At 50.4% G+C, this 20,494-nt stretch overlaps 1 protein-coding gene and 1 pseudogene across 1 annotated transcript; both read right to left on the bottom strand.

Annotated features, from left to right (window-relative positions):
* Positions 1 to 4,996: 4,996 nt before the first annotated feature.
* On the bottom strand, positions 4,997 to 9,738 carry LOC125506969 (annotated as a pseudogene).
* A 3,089-nt stretch (positions 9,739 to 12,827) lies between these two features.
* On the bottom strand, positions 12,828 to 18,095 carry LOC125508493 (protein CLT2, chloroplastic-like). The gene is made up of 10 exons (XM_048673219.1): positions 17,733 to 18,095; positions 17,492 to 17,637; positions 17,332 to 17,369; positions 14,407 to 14,522; positions 14,115 to 14,214; positions 13,998 to 14,033; positions 13,862 to 13,912; positions 13,630 to 13,753; positions 13,177 to 13,302; positions 12,828 to 13,053 (listed from the first exon to the last, which is right to left on the bottom strand). Exons 1-10 carry the CDS (start codon positions 17,879 to 17,881, stop codon positions 12,899 to 12,901), a joined length of 1,041 nt encoding a protein of 346 aa, XP_048529176.1. The 5' UTR covers positions 17,882 to 18,095; the 3' UTR covers positions 12,828 to 12,898.
* Positions 18,096 to 20,494: the final 2,399 nt, after the last annotated feature.

Raw genomic sequence — 20,494 nt, 5'->3', positions numbered from 1 at the left:
AAGCTTTTGAGATTTAAGAAAAGCGTGATATGAGGAGAATTAAGGAGACACAAAAGCTCAATCTTGGGGATTCCCAAGGCACCCCAAGATAATATTTCAAGAAGTCTCAAGCATCTAAGCTTGGGGATGCCCCGATAGGCATCCCACCTTTCCTCTTCAACAATTATCGATTAGTATCGGTTGAGCCTAAGTTTTTGCTTCTTCACATGAGTTGTGCTATTCTTAGAATGTCATTTGATTTTTATTTTTCTTGCTGTTTTAATAAAACACTTAGATCTGAAAGTTTTTAAATAAAATAGAGTCCTCAAATAGTTGCCAGGGAGGCTAGGTAAGCGGCATTCACATCCCGTCAACGAAGCTCTTTTCTATGGAATTGCTCTAGTGCTTCACTTATATCTTTTTGAGCACGGTGTACTTTAGTATTTTTGAAGAAATTATCTCTTGCTTCACTTAAATTAATTTGAGATAAAGAAATATTATGCTCATGATCTTCACTTATATCTTTTTGGAGTAGCTTTTCATTTACTCTTGTGCTTCACTTATATCCTATGAGTAAATGGTTGAATAAATTGAATGTCCTGAAGTTGAAATCATATCATGCCTAGTGGTAGCTTCACATTAGGTTTAGAAAGTGAAATATTTTGGGGCTTGACAATCACAATATTGGTCATACAAGCAATTCACAAATAATTAGTATAAGGAAGAGAACTTCCACATGCAAATACACTATCTTGGGAATCTTTTGTGATTGTGAGCCCCCGTCAAAATATTATATGCCAAAATTGTTGATGTTGGACAAGGAAGACAACACAATGATTTATGTTTGTTCATATTCACATAGAAGTTATATTGTTATAGATCCTTCAACATGTGGTGATTTCCCCCCATCTTTGCAAGCCAAAAATTTCGCACCAAGTAGAGATACTACTTGTGCATCCAAAAACCCTTAAACCCAAATCTTATTCTCAAAAGTCCACCATACCTACCTAAGGATTGAGCAAGATCCTTCAAGTAAGTTGTCATCAGTGCAATAAGGCAATAAAAATTGCTTCTAAAAGTGTTAGATCATTTAGTGTAAGAGAAAATTAAGCGTTGTATGAACTTGTGATGGCAAAGAATAAAAGCGACATACTGCATAATAAAGGTTGCTATCATAAGGGGCGATATAACGTGATGTTCTTTTGCACTAAGGGGTTGAGCATACAAATAAATAAGAGCATGGCAACCTCTGCTTCCCTCTGCGAAGGGCCTATCTTTTACTTTTATGTATTTACTTTCATGCAAGAGTCAAAGTTTTTCCCTCTATTCCTTTTTATTTTTCTATTTTGGCAAGCATCATGTGGTGAGGAAAGATCTAGGAACATATATCCAGTTGGATATGGGTAGCTTGAGTTATTATTGTTGACACCACTCTTAAGGTGAATACGTTGGGAGGAAAAACAATAAGCCCCTATCGTTCTATGTGTCCGATTGAAACATTTTTCTCATGTGTATGCATGAGTGTTAGAAATGATAGAAGACTATAAGATGGTTGAGTATGTGGAGCTCTTACTTAAACTCCGTTGAATAAGTTGAATTGCAATTGCTTGGTGACTAAGAACATAGGTTGTTCAGTTTCAAGAGAGTTCATTGTTTGAACCTTAACATGTGAATTGGTTGCTACTTTAACATGAGAAGTTTTATAAGAAAGCATTGATGTTATGATGCTAGGAAAAGTGACTGAAATTGTCATTGATCAAACTTGTGCACTTTGCTAGCATTCACACTTCATAAATTATTTCTTTTATCATTTACCTACTCGAGGACAAGTAGGAATTAAGCTTGAGGATGCTGATACGTCTCCAACGTATCTATAATTTATGAAGTATTCATGCCGTTATATTATCATTCTTGAATGTTTTACAATCATTTTATAGCAACTTTATATCATTTTTTAGGAATAACCTATTGACCCAGTGCCCAGTGCCAGTTGCTGTTTTTTGCTTGTTTTTTACATCGCAGAAAATCAATATCAAACGAAGTCCAAACACCACGAATTGTTTTGGAGAATTTTTATGGACCAGAACAATCAGGATGGGCCAGAGCAGCACCTGGGGGGTGCCCCGAGGGGGGCACAACCCACCAGGGCGCGCCTGGGGGCCTAGGCACGCCCAGGTGGGTTGTGCCCACCTCAATGGCCTCCCGCACCCCCTCTTTACCATATAAATTCGCAAATATTCCAAAAACCCTTGGGGTTAACCTAAATCAGAAGTTCCACCGCCGCAAGGCTCTGTAGCCATCGAAAACCAATCTAGACCCTTTCCGGCACCCTGTCAGAGGGGGGAATCATCTCCGGTGGCCATCTTCATCATCCCAGCGGCCACCACGATGAGAAGGGAGTAGTCCACCCTCGGGGCTGAGGGTTTGTACCAGTAGCTATGTGTTCAATCTCTTTCTCTCTCTCTCTCTCTCTCTCTCTCTCTCTCGTGTTCTTGAGATGTCACGATCTTGATGTATCGCGGGCTTTGTTAATGTAGTTGGATCATATGGTGTTTTCCCCTCTCTATCTTGTTGTGATGAATTGGGTTTTTCCCTTTGAGATTTCGTTGTTATCGGATTGAATACTTTTATGGATTTGAGAACACTTGATATATGTCTTACAATTGAATACTCGTGGTGACAATGGGGTATCGTATTGATTCACTTGATATATGTTTTGGCACTCAACTCGCGGATTCACGAGGAGACATTGGGGTAATCTATGCATAGGGGTTGATGCACGTTCTTATCTTTGTTTCTCCGATAGAAATCTTGGGGCACTCTTTGAAGTTCTTTGTGTTAGATTGAGTATTATGAATATGAATTTGCTTTGGTGTTATTTTAGTACGAGCTCTAGGATAGATTGAACGGAAAGAATAGCTTTGTGCTATTTTAGTACGAACTCTTGAATAGATCGAACAGAAAGAATAGCTTTAAGGTGGTTTCGTACCCTACAAACAATTTATTTTTATGTTCTCCGCTAGATAGGAACTTTGGAATGATTCTTCATCGCACTTTGAGGGATGGTTATATGATCAAATTATATTAGCATTGTTGGGAGGTTGCACTAGTGAAAGTACGGACCCTAGGCCTCATTTTTAAGCATTGCAATACCGTTTTTTGTGCCCGTTTACTATTTGCTACCTTGCTGTTTTTATTTATTCAGATTATAAAAACATATTTCTACCATCAATATTACACTTTTATCACCATCTCTTCGTCGAACTAGTGCACATATATAATTTGCCATTGTATTGAGTGTATTGGGGACATAAGAAATTTCTTGTATTTGGTTGCAGGGTTGTTTGAGAGAGACCATCTTCATCCTACATCTCCCACGGATTGATAAACCTTAGGTCATCCACTTGAGGGAAAATTGCTACTGTCCTATAAAACTCTGCGTTTGGAGGCCGAACACGAGTATACAAGAATAAAGTTACGTAGTCGACATCAGGGTCCCAGTGCCACCGCCACCCACTGGTGCTACACGGCACGCCGAGATCGCGCGGATCCGTTCGTCGCTGCCGGAGAACGCGCGACAGCAGCCGAGGTACGCCCCTGACAGCCACAATCTGTGGACAACGTACTTCGAGCACCGCCATGCTGAACAACTCGCATCCACGAACGGCGCCCTGGCATCCCGCGGCGCCACAACTCCGTGGGCCCGCGACAATGGTGGGGCATCCCTGGGCGCACCCTCGAGGCCGTCCTCGAGCACATCGAGGGCGGCAACTCGCCGTGGATGGAGTATCCGGCGACGTCTTTCTCGCGTCAGAGCAGCTCCTCGTGGCAGCCGAGGCGCATGGCGGGCACGTCGTCTTCGTCCTCTGGCTCCCACTCCTCCGGCGCACAGACGTGCTCGCCGTCATGAAGGCTGAGCCCCAAGATACGCCGGAGCGCCGGCATAGTGGCACCCTCATCATAAATGAGGGCCGCCGCCGCCAACCTTCCCTCCCCTTCCCGCGGCCATCTTCGCCTGGTAAGGCCGAAGAAGGAGCCAGCGATGCCGTCAGTCGTCGTCAAGCACGAGCACCTCGACATGGCCGCCGACGAGGAGACCGGCCTCAAATGGGTGCGGGACGACTACGTCCAGGAGGAGATGGAGCGCCAGCGCCACGCCCTCGAGGAGATCACCGCTCGACGCTGCGGCCGCGACGAGGGCGGCGTCGTCATCCTCGACGACAACGGCGAGGAGGCGCCCGGGCCGTCCAACCCTGTCCGCCACGGCGACCCAGGGCAGGGCTGCAACAAGGACGACGGCGGTGTGCAATACGACGACGGCGACTACACCAACTTCTGTAGGCTCTTCGGCATGTAGAAGGCTCAAGGCGGCGGCAGTGGCATAGTAGTAGTAGTTTTTAGTTTAAATTATGTTTTGAGTTTGTACTAATATTATCAATGAAAACGCCTAAATTTCCTTCAAATTTGTATCATTTTATTTGAAGTTTGGCTGAATTTGTTTTTCAAAAGCGACGTCTGGGGCCAACTTGGGGCGGCGGTTGGGAACCCGGCCGCCCCCACGCCGATTTTATCACCGGTTGACCCCATGTTGCGCTATTTCAAGTCCCTGGGAGCGTCAAACGGCTGGAGATGCTCTAAGGCAACCACAATCAGGCACGACAGCGTCTGCGGCAGGAAGTTTTATATCAGGGAGGTTGGGGTTCCCACGGCCGCGGTTTTGGTTTTTAGTCAGCTAGTGTTGTCCCAAATTTACACCTCCTACAGCAATTTTTTTGTCAGTACTAAAGAAATTGATCGTCATGCAGGTATCGGTCAGCTGTTGGAGCTTTTTTTGGCCCCAAACAAAAAAACATTTCTTTTGTCATGGCTGCATTTTTTGATCTACTCTTGAAGATGCTCTAAACAGCTGAAAAACAGTTCACGGTTCACGGTTAGACAGCTATTCGGCATGGACTGGTAAGTTTTATACCATGACTTGAAGATGCTCTAAACAGTTGAAAAACAGTTCACGGTTCACGGTTAGACAGCTATTCGGCATGGACTGGTAAGTTTTATACCATGACTTGCAGCTTCTGCAATGCCCTTTAGGATGGGAAGTACATTATACATTGGGAAGCAAAATGAGTACACAAATTACCGAAAAAGGCTTTCGCCCCGCTTTATAAATAAAGCAACCACCAAGCACAAGTCAACAAGGTATCATCCAACACACAGACACACAACGCCGCCGCACCAAGGTCCAACACAGACGCAGAAACAACACACACGCACCACAGAATCCATTGTGGGCACAGCACAACAAGCCCAAACACCACAAGGGGCACAAACAACACACGACGGCGGCGTCGAAGACGGGGAATAGCTAATCTGGCTCAGGAGGTGGTGGGGGAAGCTGCGGAGCCATACGGAGAGCCATCGCGCGAAGCTGGGTGATGATGGAGGTGATGGCGGCCGCCAAAGCTGCAAGTAACCAGACCATTTGAACAAAGCATCAGTAGCACGTCTAAGAGGAATCCGCTGAATCACAAGCTTATTCCTAATAGTCCACAGCGTCCAGGCAAGCACACCGATAGTCAGCCATCTGATGTGGCGGGATGAGGGTGGCAGTGCCTGGAGTTCGGCGAAAAGATCGGGGAAGTTGTTATGGTCCCAACTACCTCCAACCATTTCACGGAAACAGCTCCAGAGGAACTGCGCGGACAATCAGGTGAAGAAGATATGGTTCGAATCTTCTTCCGGCCCGCAAAGCGGGCAACGACCATCCCCGGGGCCGTTGCGCTTCAGGACTTCCACCCCAGATGGAAGGCGGCCACGAATCCATTGCCACAGGAATATCCTGATTTTCAAGGGGAGCCGGATCTCCCAGATGGCGGTAAGCGCCGCAGGGCCCGGAGTGGGGGCGATCGCCTTGTAGAGCGACGAGGTGGAGAAAAGCCCGGATTGCTCTAGCCGCCATCGAGTGCGGTCCTCACCTGTCTCAAGCACAGGTTCGTGAAGCGCAATGCATGCGATCAGGTCATCCCAGGCCGCAGTCTCTGCCGGACCAAACTGGCGTCGGAATGCGAGACACCCTAAGTCAATAAGGGCTGTCGCAACCGGAATCCGCGGGTCTACCGCAATGGAGAACAGGTCAGGAAAACGCGTCGCGAAGGGTGCATCCCCAGCCTAGCGATCGAACCAAAACAACATGGCAGTACCAGATCCGACCGTAATCGAGGATCCAATTCGAAGGACCGGAAGCAGCTGTATGATCGATTGCCAGAACTGCGAACCACCGGACCGCTGGCAAAAGGCGAGGGGTTGGCCTCGTAGGTATTTCCGCTGAATGATGTGAAGCCAAAGTCCACCCTCACCATTCGTAATCCGCCACAGCCATCTAGTTAGGAGGGCAATGTTCATCCTCTTGGAGCACATTATCCCAAGCCCTCCCTGATCACGAGGCTTACAAATTTCAGACCATCGCACCATGTGGTATTTCTGCTTGTCTCCTTCACCGGCCCAATAGAAGCGACCCTGAACCCTGGCAATCTCATGGTGAAGAGTCTTGGGCAGGCTGTAAAAGCTCATTATGAATAGGAGTAGGCTGGACAGGGACGAGTTGATCAGCACCGTTCGAGCGGCTTTGGAAAGCCACCTTCCCTGCCATGGCTCCACACGGTGCTGGAGCTTGCCTACCATGGGCCACAGTTCGGCCACTGTGAGCCTCGAGTCACTAATGGGTATCCCCAGGTAAGTCGTGGGGAAACTCCCGAGCGGGCAATTGAGCCGGTCCGCGATGCTCTGACGATCGGAGTCGGAGTAGCCCAGAACCATCACAGAGCTCTTATCAAAGTTAATCTTGAGGCCAGACATCTGCTGGAAGCAGAGAAGGAGAAACTTCAGGTTCGTGATATCGCTCGCCGATCCTTCCACCATGATAATGGTGTCGTCCGCATATTGTAGGAGGGACAGGCCGGTCCCTCCTACTAAGTGTGGGACTATGCCTTTGATGTGTCCCGCCGCTTTTGCTTTGTCTAAGATGGTCGCCAGGGCATCTACCACAACGTTGAACAGGAACGGAGAGAATGGATCGCCCTGGCGCACCCCACAGAAGGTGGGGAAGAATGGGCCAATCTCGCCATTGATATTCACTGCGGTTCTGCCCGAGCAGACCATCTGCATCACCCGGGTCACCCATCGCTCGTCAAAGCCCTTCCGGAGCAGGCATTCCCGCAGGAAGTGCCAGCTGACCGTGTCATAGGCCTTGTGGAAATCTAGTTTCAAGAAGACTGCCTTGAGGTGCTTGGAATGCACCTCGTGTAGAGCTTCGTGAAACACTAGGACTCCGTCCAGGATATAACGGCCCTGGATGAAAGCCGACTGATCTGGGTGGATGATCCGGTCCGCAATTGTGGCCACCCTATTGGCATACCCCTTTGCGAGGATGCGAAAGATGACATTGATCACCATGATTGGGCGAAATTGGCGGATGTCCGAGGCACCCGAAACTTTGGGAATGAGCGTGATTATTCCAAAGTTGAGTCTGGTGAGGTCAATGGACCCAACATAGAATTCTTCAAATAGAGCCATGACCTCTAGTTTAATGGACTCCCAGAAAGTTTGGAAGAACTTTACTAGGAGGCCATCGGGGCCGGGGGCCAAGGACGAGTTCATGCCCTTAATGGCCGCCCATACTTCAGCTTCAGAGAACGGCGCCGTTAGAGCAACGTTATCCTCCTCTGAAACACAGTATCGGGGCGGCCAAATATCGTGGGCAAGGGCTAATCCTCCCCGAGGGGAGGCAGAGAATAGGTCTCTGTAGAAGCCATCAACATGGGCCCGGATGGCCTCCGGCTGTTGTAGCAAGGTGTCTTCATCCCAGAGCAGGGGGTGGTGTTACGGCATCGGCGGCCGTTGGCGATTGCCTGAAAGTAAGCTGTATTGGTGTCCCCCTTGAGGACCCAATTCTGCGTACCTCGGAGGCGCCAGAATGCCTCCTCGTCCGTGTAGATGATCGTGAGTTGATCTTCCAAGTCGTATCTAAGCATCCATTCCTCAGCCGAGAGGACTGCGGCATCTGCCCGAAGGTCTAGTGCCTGGATGCCCTCAAGGAGAGTTATCTTCCGCTCGCGGAGGTCGCGGCCTAAGTTAGCACCCCACCCTTTCATGAATTGGCGCGACCGTTTAGCACAAAAATGCCAGGAGTCGACGGCCGAGAGGGAGCGGTGGGGTGTCTCCCGAGCCTCCCGCCACCGAGCGGCAACCGCAGCAGCGAACCCGGGCTGATTCAGCCAGAATGTCTCGAAATGAAAGCGGGGTGGTTGGGGGGGTCGCTTGTTCTCAGAGGAGAGAAGTAGAGGGACATGGTCGGAACCGATCCTAGTAATCGCGCGCAGCGACGCGAGGGGGCACCGCAAGTCCCATTCCGGGGAGACAAACACCCGGTCTAGGACCGACCGAGTCGGGTCGGCCTGGCGGTTAGTCCAGGTGAATCTGGCGCCGACCCTATCAAGTTCCCAGAGCCCCATTTCCGCGATGCAGTCGTTAAACATTTGCATCCGGGGAAAGTTGACCAAATTATTGCTTTTATCCTCCTCGGACCGGATGAGGTTAAAGTCTCCACCCAGCATTACCGGAAGCTGGGCGGCCAAGACTTTCGCTCGGATCTCAGCGAGGAAGGTCTCTGAGCGGCTATGGTCCGCCGGTCCGTAAACGGCAATGACCTCCCATTTGAAGTTGAGGGCCCGCTCAAAGATTTCCATGCTGACGAAGAACTCACCGCGGTCCATGCTACCAACCTCAAAGGTGGCATCCTTGACACCTAGAAGGATACCACCCGAGTGGCCTGCGCTCCCACTAGAAGGGAGCCAGTGCCAAGCAAATAAGTCTGAACTCAAATTTTCGAGTTCAGACAGCGAAAACTCCGTACGCGTCATTTCTTGGATGGCCACAATGTCTATTCGCTCGCTTCGCATGTACTCGATGAGTTGGCGTCGTCGGCCGTCTTGACCGAAGCCGCGGATGTTCCAGAATAGTGTCCGCATCACGAAGCCATTGAGGGGCTGCTTGACCCCAATATTCGGGATGCGCTCTGAGCGCGGAGGGCAGCGGTGCGAGAACAAGTGCGGCCCGGGACCTCCGCCGGAACAACCGCTGCACGGGAAGAGGAATCCCGCGTAGCCACGGTGGAGGAGATGGAGGTATCCTGGAGGCGAGCACGGGTCTCGGCAAGACGCCCGTTCAGGATTTCGCGGGCACGGATCGCCTCGATCTGGACTAGCGGGGGGGCAACCTCCCCCGGAAGATGATGGCCGAATCTGTTGCCACCTTAGCAAGGTGGCCTAACGGAGCGGACTCTAGAGCGGAAAACGAGCATGTAGCGGGGGTTACGGGGATGGACGGGGTACCTGGCTCAAGGTTCCGGGCAGCGGCCCGGAGCTCCGCTCGCTCAGGGATGGGCAGAGCTGGGCTGCTCTCCGGTCTGGCCGCCTCGATCCTGGCGCTGCGACGAGAGGACGTCACTGGTGTCGAGGTCGACCTGCCTCGCCTGGAGTACGCCGCGGTCCGAGGGGGGGCAGCCACCGGGGTGGTCACCGCCACCGTCGCCCCGTCGGGCACCGGGCCGTGGGACGAGAGCTGAGTCGATGAAGTGGAGAGCTCGGGCAGGACCGAAGAAGCTGCAGGTGGTGGCGGCGGGGCATCGTCAGCATGGCACACACCCGACACCAGCGGGTCCAGGCGCACCGGGGCGGGGTGGGTCGGTGTCTGCTCCATACCCATCCTCGGCCCAGCTGAAGCCTCTGCCACCGAGGGCAGGGAAGGGGCGGCCGGAGGAGCCGGGTCTGGGAGGGGCCCGAAATCATCCGGGTCAGCCCGAGTTGTTGCGGTATGCAGGCCCGTAGCCGGCCGGACCGTGACCGACCCCATCCCAGCCGCGGGCGCCTCCAGCGCTAGGGGCTCAGGTGAGCTGATGGCAGTGGCGATGACGGCTGGAGCGCCGATCGGGACTCCGGGGGAGCGTGGAGACGACGCCGGGAACACCTGGAGGCTGGCGTCTGAGGAGTCGCTGCCGTCAGCTGGCTGCGAAGGAGCCACGGTGTGGGAGCGGCTGGTCCCCGCGCCACCCCTCGTGGCAGGAGCGGCAGCCGGGGGTGGGGCGGGCTATCCTCGGAATCGTCGTCATCCTCCTCTGAGTTGGGGTTGTGGCTGTGGCGTGGGTTCCGGTCGCTGTGTCGACCCGGCCCATCATTGTCGCCACCCAGGAAGTTGTCGTCGGGGATGCGTGGGCGGCCAACGTGGTTGGGCGACTTGGGGGAGATCCTGAGGTCGAAGCCCTGGTCGTTGAAGAACACCCGGATCTTGGCATGTAGTTTGGACGAGTCGAGGGACTTGACTTTGACGCGCACCTCCTCCTCCTTTCGGAGGGAGAGCTCGTCCACCACAACCACCTTGCCAAGGATTCGGGACATGCTTCGGATGACACGCTCCGAGCATGCGATGTCGGGGAGGCCAGCAATGAGGATCCATGCCGTGTCGAGGACGGCAACCGCCAAGGGGTCACGGATCGGCACCGAGATGTCCACCACTAGCTTGTTGAGAGCGAGAGTGATGTCACCACTGCGGGTGCCGTACCCGTGGCTGACGGCGTCGGGGAACATGACTGAGAACTGGTTACCGTCCATCATGGTAACCTGCCAATCCCAGGTGCAGTGGTATAGGTGGTTGAGCTCAGCTTCAAGCATCTCTGGCGAAGCCACCCCCTCCCGAATCGTAACAATCGCCTGAAGCGAGGGAGATGGAGGGGGGAGGTCCGACAGCTCGATGTGAAAGAAGCTCATGCCCTTAATGCCATGCCCGTACATCATGATCTCCTCCGACACGGGGCGGTCCAGGCATAGGAAGGCTGGGTGACCCGCGTCTGAGCAAATGTAGCAGCATTGTGGACTGGTGCAGGCGACCTGCGAATGGCCGGCGAGGCCGCAGTTGAAGCACTTCTGGAGGTCTTGTGGTTGGTTCGTGGAGCGGGCGAGGTTGGGGGTGGCGGTTGCCGGGTCACGAGCCGGAGCCAACGGAGGGGCTGCGCCATTACCACGACCCAAACCCCGCTTCTTCTTCCTCTTGGCCCCCTGCCGGCCACGGCCGGCCCCATTAGCATTGGGAGGGAAGGCCGGCTCGTCACGGGGCGGCTGGTACCGGCGACTTGGGGCAGTAGGTGCGGGCTGGGAGAGCTGCTGGTTGGGGCGGGGCGGAGAGCGCGAGCGACCCGAGCGGGCAGGGGAGCGATCGTCTCGACGCCGCGTCGGAGAGGGAGAGCGACGCCGCTGGTTTCGCCAGTCCGCCCCAGGCGCGGGCGAGCGGGACCGAGATCGGCCCCGGCGATCAGCTCGTCCAGGCGAACGGCATGGTGGCGAGCGGGTGTCAGTGCGAGGGGCGAGCGACGGTCAGCTCGAGGGGGGGGGATCGACGGCCATCGCGCGAAGACAAGTGCAGGCGCAGGTCGTCTTCCCGGCGGAGTGCCTCAGGCGATGGGCGCACGGCCTCGCGACGGTCTTCGGCGCGTCTCTTGGGGTGGGTCCCCTCGTCACCCCAGTCCCGCGGCATGGGGGCGGGTTCGGAGGGAGCGGCCTGCTGCGAGAGCGGGACGAGCGCCAAGGGGAGTTGGGTGGCGGCGGGGAGGGAGGGGGCGCGTGGATTAGGGTTGCCGCTGTGTTGCGCCTCGGTGGAGAGGATGGGGGTCTGGGGAAACCATCTGGAGGCCAGATCAATCTGACTGGCGGGCCGAGCAGCCCAGGAGTGGATCGGGGCAGAGAGGCCCAGCCCAACATCGGGGCGGCCCACGTGCCAATCGCTAGGCCCATTCGAGGCCGGTCCAGCTGGGGACGGCCCGTCTGGGGTTGGTCCAACCTACGAGGTGGCGCAGGGGCAGCGAGGGTTTCCCCTCCCGCCGCCTCCGCCGCCGCGGCCGGTACCGGCGTCCGGGACGGGGCGAGCGCAGGTCGAGGTTGCAGGGGAGCGAGGCGGGGTGAGTAGCTAAGCTTGGAAGACCCAAAAGATGCAATGAATGGCCTAAAAGGCGAGCGGCGCACGAGAACGGGGCGAGCCGGAGCAGCCGACGGGCGGTCCGGCGATGCGACGGTCAGAAGGGAGGGCGCCAGAGGGGTGGAGGAGCGCCACGAGACCCGGGCACTCCCCTGGTCCGACCGCCCAGCGACGCCCCACGCCGGTGCGCGTCGGCGACGAGCGGTTCAGGAGCCAAGGGGAGCCCTTTGGCCAGGCGTCGGCGGGGAGACCGCCACAGAGCGCCGGCGTGACCACGGGAGGGAGCTCGATCCACCCCGGCGAGGGGGGGAGCGCAGTCCCTGCGGGTCGACGCCAGCCGAGCTGGGGGTTCCCGGCGCACCACCGATCGTCCGGCAGCCACGTCGTCTTCCTCCGCAAGGCCAGCCCAGCGCGGCTGCCCAACCGGCTCGGGGGACGCTGGGACTGCAGCGAGCGTCGGGGGGGGGGGGGGGGGGGGGGCGGGGGGGGGGGGGGGGGGAGGGGGCGAGGGCGGGGAGGCTGGCGGCGCGGCAGCGAGCGCAGAGGACACTGGGGGGGGAGGTCCGGCAGCGAGGCCGCCGGCGGTCGGGGACCGAGCGGCAAGTCGCCCTCCGAGTCGCGGGAGCCCATCCTCCAGCAGAAGCTTCCGCCGCCGTGTAGGTTTTTTTGAGGGCTTCACCATGTATGTACTAGTACTATTACTAAATCTAGCTTCTTACATACATGTATGTACTAGTACTATTCTCTGACAAATTAGAAATACCAAGCATTCATGCATCCCAACAAACAGTCCTTATCGACTCTGGCGTCACCAATCTAGAGACCTAATATTAGCTTCAGGACCAAACCAATAATTGATTTTCGGTTGAAGTGGTAATATACACTCAATCGCCATAAGCTTTTAGTCAGTCTTTGACTCTTTAGATGATTGGGGAAGGTTATACAGAATTAGGCCCATCAACAATACAATGCCACCTAAGATAAAAGAAGCGCTTAATTCCGCGCCTTGAGGGATGTAGGGCAAAGGAAGAGAAAGGATGTAGATTGATATTGGCACTGCAATTGAAAACAGACAACATAAAAGCGGTCATTAAGATACTCAAGCAGTTTACTCTATACAGTGACAGTAGACCAAAAATGAAACAAATAGAGCAAGGGGAGAAAAGAGGATGAAAATACCGGCGGAAGTTGCTGTAAGTGAAGCAACCACGGCAGACGACATCTTTACCAAATTAAGCAACGAGATGTTGAAAGCCATGTTTACGAATATAAAAAGCAATGGTAGGAATGGAGCACCTCCACAATCTACAAAATAAGTATGGCAGCATAATTAGCAATAAAGGTACGCAGGTAATAGAAAATTATAGATGGATAAGTACAATACTATGAAAACCTTATATATCTAACCGCAGGGTCAATCTAAATTTCGAAGACATGGAATCAATTTTCTCAAGTTATATAGTTTACCATTCAAAGGGTTCCACACAGCAAAGTGCAAAGAGAGCTACAGAAGCCCCCAATCATAAAGTGGACAGTGCACTACAAGCATTCCAGTGCATTTGAGGTACATCACGATGTCTAAAAAATCCATAATTTGATCAAAACACCCAGCTCAGGGAAAAAATACATTACCAATTGGGCTCTCCCCAACATTTAAGAAGCACTCAGCACCACCATTTAAATGGCCAGAAAGCTCAGCAAGCTTAATCCCCCTCAAATTAGAAAGTAATGGGAGAAGAAGGAAGACAAAAAGAGCCTACAAGGAATAAAGGAAGGTAAACATGATACATGATATAAATTAAGGTTTTCAAATATGGTAGTACAGTTAAGCAAAACAGCTAAATTATGCTAACTAATTAATCACCTGAAACCCAGATCCGAATGAATTAACCACGAAGATGTCAGGCCGTTTCCCCTGCGCAGATATTTGGTTCTGCAGTTATTTTTCTGACATACAAGATGGACTCGCACACACATAGAGAATAAAGTGTGAGACAAACCTTAAGACGTTTTGCACCATCAACGAAAACAGACTCCTGCAGTATAGAATTTATTTTTCTGACTGAAGTGCCACAAAACTATAAAGGAGTGTTATGTGATAATTTAAGTGGCTAAACCTTCAAAATGGATGCACCAGCTTGGAATGCCGATGAAACAACCATCAGCAATGGCCAAATTAACTTGACTCCAGATAGAAGATGACCATCATTTGCCCCACTACAGTAACGCCATTGGGATGATTAATTATGGCAAACTACCTAGTGTACAAAATAGCACAAGACCTTTCTGTCGGCAAACAAATGTGAATGCCTACGAAAGAGATAAGTGCATAGCTAGCAGATTTTTCTCGAAATAACTTTGTTGTGCTACAATTACCAGTAAATGTACCAGATATTTCGAAGGACATACCTCGCAACAGCAAGAATCACACCAGAAGTTACAAGCAAGCAACCAATGATTTGTCTCAGAGAGTAGGTCTTTCCCAAAAGCAACACAGAGAAGATAAGCTGCCACACCAGGAAAGACTGGAGAGAACATTCAGAATACTATTATTTTGACAACAGAGTGTATGGAGTTGCCAATTTTAGGACATCGAACGCTAATTCCATCGTAAGATCACAGTTCCGAAATGCATTAGTGTAGCACTATTTATAAGAACACAGTATCTCTATCTCTACTATCTAAAAGAAAGTAAGGTTCCCTTTCCAACCAACAGACCGTGTTCTGCCCTGACCTTCGTCCGCCCCTCGCATCGCCATTTGTTTTTTTTATACATTGTCCCTCAGTTCCACATCAAGGGCAAAGCCCCAATGAAAAAACAGACCAATGTAACACCCAACACGCACGTCTCGCAATCCTCCTCCTCGCGATCTCCCCTGATGCCGCATGTAGCCGCCGCCCCCACGGACGTCTCGCCAATCCTTCTCTCCACACACCATCGCCAGACCATTGTCTCCATCGGCACCACGACGGTCGACACCTCCTGACCCACCACCACCTCCACTCCAGATCTGACCGCCATTGACCTCTATGTTTATGTAAAGGACAGCACCATCTGCCCGCATTCATGGCGGCCGGTGCCCGCGTATCCCGGCCAAGGATGCCGTATTCACCTTCAACATGGGGGCGACGAGGAAGAGGTGCCCCAGCGGCACGCAGTGTCTCCCTACCGCTCTTGTGTTGTGTGATCTGGAGGGGATCAAAAGGAGGAAGAGGAGACCATGGTTCAACAGACATCCAAAGGACCCAAACAACATCCTTGCCTGATGTCATACAGCCTGCAGCCACCGCCTCCTCAATCTACGCTAGCCTGCAGCAGCAAGGTCAGCCTGCCATCCTGTATTTGTTTCTTCAGATCTTGCTGCACCAAGGTGACTCCACAAATTTGTACATCCATCCTAAAGGTCATTGGTATTCATTCAGTAGAGAAGGCAGTAGACCAAACTAAAGGAGTATCAGCCTGAATGGCCGAATACTTGCTAATGTAATTTTATTGGGTTGTGTAGGTTGATTGATACTTGCCCAACAAACGGTAGAGATTAAGCATGTGTGTGCGTTCCAACTCCTACTTACTTTTGGCTTCCTGAATGTGCAGGTTTGTAGACCACGTCCAGATTAAGCATTCAGATTGGTAATTCACAGCTTTTGCTTTTGGCTCGATATAGGGTATGCACAGCTTGGTAATTCAAAACCACGCCCAGATTAAGTGTGTGTGTGCGTTTTGTTTTGCACAGATTTTGGGGACTTTTCTGTGAATGTATGGGTAACTAATCTAGATTTTTATGTCCATATTAAGCATGCAACACGATTAGTGCACATTAGTAATCTTGTCTGGAATTAACTACTCAATTCGTATGTAGTTCTATAGTGAACAAGAAGCTATTTTCAGTTCTGTCATTCTGTTACAGAGAATTGTGTCTTAACATATATAAATATTTTGCTGGAAATAGTGGGAGTTTAGTCCTCTTTAGGGTTTAATATTTGCCTATCGAATTAATGCAGTTGAAACTTTGACAAGGGATGTAGCGTGGTTAGGAGAAAATCCAATACACTTATGTACTTAAACTTGCAGGATTTGATACACTTACGAGCTCATACATCAACTGAAAATATGGTTTTATTTCACGACAAAAAGACTGCTTGGTTGTTTTACTAATTATCTTGTCAAATTGAATTCATGGGACAAGAATTACACAGCAGTTATGAAGATCTATGTGTATAGAAAAATCAGGAAGAGAGCATAACTGAGGTTTGTACAAACATAGGTAGATTTGAGTTAGATAAATCCTTTATTCATGTTAATTTAAAATAAAAATCATATATTAACCTTGACCATTATTTAGCTCCGCTCCGGCACTGCATTGGTAATTTCCTTTGATTGATGAGATTGGCAGTAAGGTTGGTTCTTAATTCTGTAGGGACTTCATGGGTAGGTCTGGGTAGGTCCCTTTGATGGATTAATTAGACAGAAGGGTGTTTTTTAAATGAGTTCTCCCATGCTTATAGATGAAGCTTCTAATTTTTTTGCCAATGAATGTTACCTCATGTCCATAGCTGAAGCTCAGTGATATGAGAATACAGGCTTTGTCTTGCTCAATGGTCAGATGATGGGGAGAAGACTGCTGGTTTTTATGCTTGTAATGTTTATGAGGCAGTAAGACAAGGAGTGGTAATCGTTGCCTAATCATGAGCATAAGTTGACCGTATCACTAAATTATTTACGCTAGCTCCAACATAATTGCAATTTGTTTGAGGGAATGTAATACCTCTTAGTGGACAATTTCAGCAATATTTGATGCTGACTTGTTGCACTTGGCTGATCAAAATGCTAGATTGTTGTGTTTTCAAATTTCTTTCCCTTTATCCTTGAGACATTTGAAGCATATGATGTGATATTGTTGGTAGTTTGTGCGAATTACGCTGGAAATGCTCCAAGATCAGTTGTTTTTCTGGTCACTTACATGTTTGCCCATGGGCTACATGTTTGCGTCAACACTGATTGCGAATCAGATGCACCACTCGGGGTGGCCGAGTGTGAATTAGGGAGGTGGAGAGAAGAAGAAGAAAAAGAAGAATTGTATAAAAAAATTGTTGACAATAGCATCTGTGTGCATGATGATTCTAAATATATATGTAAATGACTGATGTTGAAGCATTCGAATTTGTAATGCATGGGCAATTACCTAGTACAAAAGGAAATATTTGTAACCATTAATGATGGCAGAGATAAAAGGGCATGCAGGTAATATGTTTTTGTCCAGAGAATGATGCAGGAAGTATGTGGAAACACTATCAAAGAATATGGCACAGCTGAAAATAAACCAAACCTCATACCTGAGACAGTATAGGAATAGCAGGGCCAGGCAGCATAGCTGGAAGTTTTACGAAAAATAATCAATTAGCACAAATATTTACAAGAAAGACACAATATGAATTGTATATATATGCACCACACTAAGAGCATCCGATGACCAAAAGAAGATACAAAACATACCTCCCGCAGACATTCCAGCGGCGACCCCAAGAGCCTCTAGCAAGCCGATGACAGCGAACCGGATCTTCGGCAGTGTCAGCATGTCCCGCGTCACCACCCCCGCGCGGTACCTCGCATAGAGTATTGAAAAGTACACCGTGACGTACCTGCAACGTTCAAATCGCACACACAAGAGGTAGGGTAAGAGCCCAAAAACTGCTGCGCATTTCGTCGAACACCTCAGCCGTACAAACAGGCCTACCCGAACGTGGTGAGCTGAGCGAGGAAGAAGGGATAGGACTTGAGGGGCACCAGCGCGAGCTTATAGAGCACGCGGTTAGCGACAGCCAGCGCTACCACGGCCGCAGACGCGACCGCGACCGCGACCGCCGGCGAGGAGCTCATCGGCATGTATGTACGGCAAGCAAGAGCTCACTAAGCAGAGGGGTGGAGGGATGGTGATTTAGGCCATGCAGGGCCGGATACGGAACTTGGAACCGGAGTACCGTGGGGAGGACGGTGGTGATGGCGGCGGGCGGGCGGCCGGTTGCTTGCCTTGGCGTGAAAGTACGGGATTCTCTCGTCTTCTCTACGCCCCATGGATTGTCGGATTTTGCTAGTACACCCTTTGATATTTCCGATTTGATTCAGCGAGGAGCTCCACGTGTCCGTATTCGGTGACTTTACTCAGCATGACTTAGGGGCAAACCCCTCTTGCGAGTGGGAACATATAATAACGACACATCCTGTGTCACACCCTTTTTGAAAACACCATGTGAGAAGTTGATTGGTGTGGCGGATGCTTGTCGTGAATTCTGATGGGGCTGGTGCCACGACTGATTTGGGGTCGATGGTGGTTGTTCGATAGTATTCTTTTTAGGGTTTGGCGGCGATGCCTTTGGCGTTTCAGAACGAACATCTCTTCTCTGTCGTGAAAGTGTCTCGCGAACATCTCTTCTCTCTCGTGAAAGTGTCTCATCTTGTTATTGTGCATGCACAAAATCTTCTCATGATCGCCGATGTGTTGTGACAAGCTTCGTGCTCTTGATGATGTCGTGGTTCATCTTTAATCATTGATGCGCAAGATGCTTTCTCAACTTGCTAATTATTTTGAATTTTGTGGCGAAGCTTCCAGCCAACACTAGTAGAAAACAGAGTTTTGGTCCAGGCCGGGTCAGCCCATTAGTCCCGGTTCAGTCCAGAACCGGGACCAATGTGGGCATTGGTCCCGGTTCGTGAGCCCAGGGGGCCGGCCGGGCCACGTGGGCCATTGGTCCCGGTTCATCTGAAACTTTTGGTCCCGGTTGGTGGGATGAACCGGGACCAATGGGCTGAGCTCCTGGCCCACCACCATTGGTCCCGGTTGGTGGCTTGAACCGGGACCAAAGGCTCCCTTTTAGTCCCGCTCATGTCACCAACCGGGACCAATGAGGTGCTTATATATACCCCTCGCTCGCGAGCAGAGCACCCCAGTGCTCTGTCTTTCTCTGGCCGAGGGGGAGAGGGCTTGGTGGTGCTCTAGCTCACCTCCTATGCACACAAGGTGTTCGATGGAATGCCCGAGCCACACTACTTAAGCTTTCTCCTCTCCAAGCTCGACCTCCAAGCTCCATTTTCCATAATATTTGTCTAGGTTTAGCGGTCCATCACGCCCCGTCCCCGTCTTCACCGCCGTCGATCACCCGCGCCGAGCTCATCGCCGGCACCACCGTGGTGAGCCTCTTGTTCTTATCTTCTTTCTGAAAGGAAAAATATTCTTACTTGTATGTTTACATACATACTTGTATTATTTTCTTACTTTTATTATTGCATCTTATATAGTGCGATGGTTTTGGTATCCGCCCCCGTCGGCCCTCGTTCTGTCTATGATTCGGATGTGGTATATATATTATCTTTATAACTATTGGTTCATTTATTGTTTATGAAAATTATGCCGACCAACATGACATAGATTTTATTTATGTAATATGTATGTGAATCGGAAATGCCAACCGACCCTATTGTCGAGAGGTTAAATTTAGTTGAAGAAGAAAACAATTTGTTAAAGGAAAAAATAAAAAAAATTAAGGAGGAGAAGATGATATTGGAGTTGCATGTTGCGGATGTCGTCGATGATCACAAGATCAAGATGGATGCAATGCACTTGAAGATTAGAAAGATTAGAAAATATGCCATTCATACCGAGGCTTGGTATCATTATGCCGTTGAATCAATTGTTACCTTGGTTGCGATTATGATCGCATTTGTTTTCGCATTGAAATGTTTTACATAGTTTCAATGTATGGTTTAATTAATTAGATGCTCTGGAGAGCTATATGTTGTTAGATGAGAACTATGTATGCACTTTGGTTTTAATGTGATGATGAACTTCTATTAATTTGGACACTTAATTATATATAATGCACGCAGATGAACCGGCAATGGATGTACGGTGACAGACACACCCGCGAGTACATTAAGGGTGTGCATGAGTTTCTCGATGCGGCTGAGGCAAACAAGCAGAATAGTTTTATGTGTTGTCCATGCACTAAATGTGGGAATACGAGGTCTTACTCTAACCGGAAAATCCTTCACTCCCACCTGCTTTACAAGGGTTTCATGCCACACTATAATGTTTGGACGAGGCACGGAGAAATAGGGGTTATGATGGAAGATGGCGAAGAAGAAGAGTACGATGACAACTATGTGCCCCCTGAATACGGTGATGCTGCAACGGGGGGAGCTGGTGAAGATCAAGAGGAACCAGACGATGTGCACAATGATGCTGCAACGGGTGAAGCTGCTGAAGATCAAGAGGAACTAGACGATGTGCCCGATGATGATGATCTCCGCCAGGTCATTGTCGATGCAAGGACGCAATGCGAAAGTCAAAAGGAGAAATTGAAGTTCGATCGCATGTTAGAGGATCACAAAAAAGGGTTATACCCCAATTGCGAAGATGGCAACACAAAGCTCGGTACCGTATTGGAATTGTTGCAGTGGAAGGCAGAGAATGCTGTGGCTGACAAAGGATTTGAGAAGCTA

This window comes from Triticum urartu, chromosome 5 (genome assembly GCF_003073215.2).
Source record: "Triticum urartu cultivar G1812 chromosome 5, Tu2.1, whole genome shotgun sequence".
NCBI lineage: Eukaryota > Viridiplantae > Streptophyta > Magnoliopsida > Poales > Poaceae > Triticum > Triticum urartu.
Note: the sequence above shows the minus strand (reverse complement) of the source record. Positions and strands in the feature narration are given on the sequence as shown.

Bases quoted from the DNA above. Each gene is read 5' to 3' on its own strand.
- LOC125508493 (XM_048673219.1), bottom strand. From the start codon at position 17,881: ATGCCGATGAGCTCCTCGCCGGCGGTCGCGGTCGCGGTCGCGTCTGCG. The intron at 17,370-17,491 runs GTATGTTTTGTA...TAAAACTTCCAG, and splicing joins CGCTGGAATGTCTGCGGGAG to CTATGCTGCCTGGCCCTGCT. The intron at 13,054-13,176 runs GTATTTTCATCC...TTTCAATTGCAG, and splicing joins ACTTACAGCAACTTCCGCCG to TGCCAATATCAATCTACATC.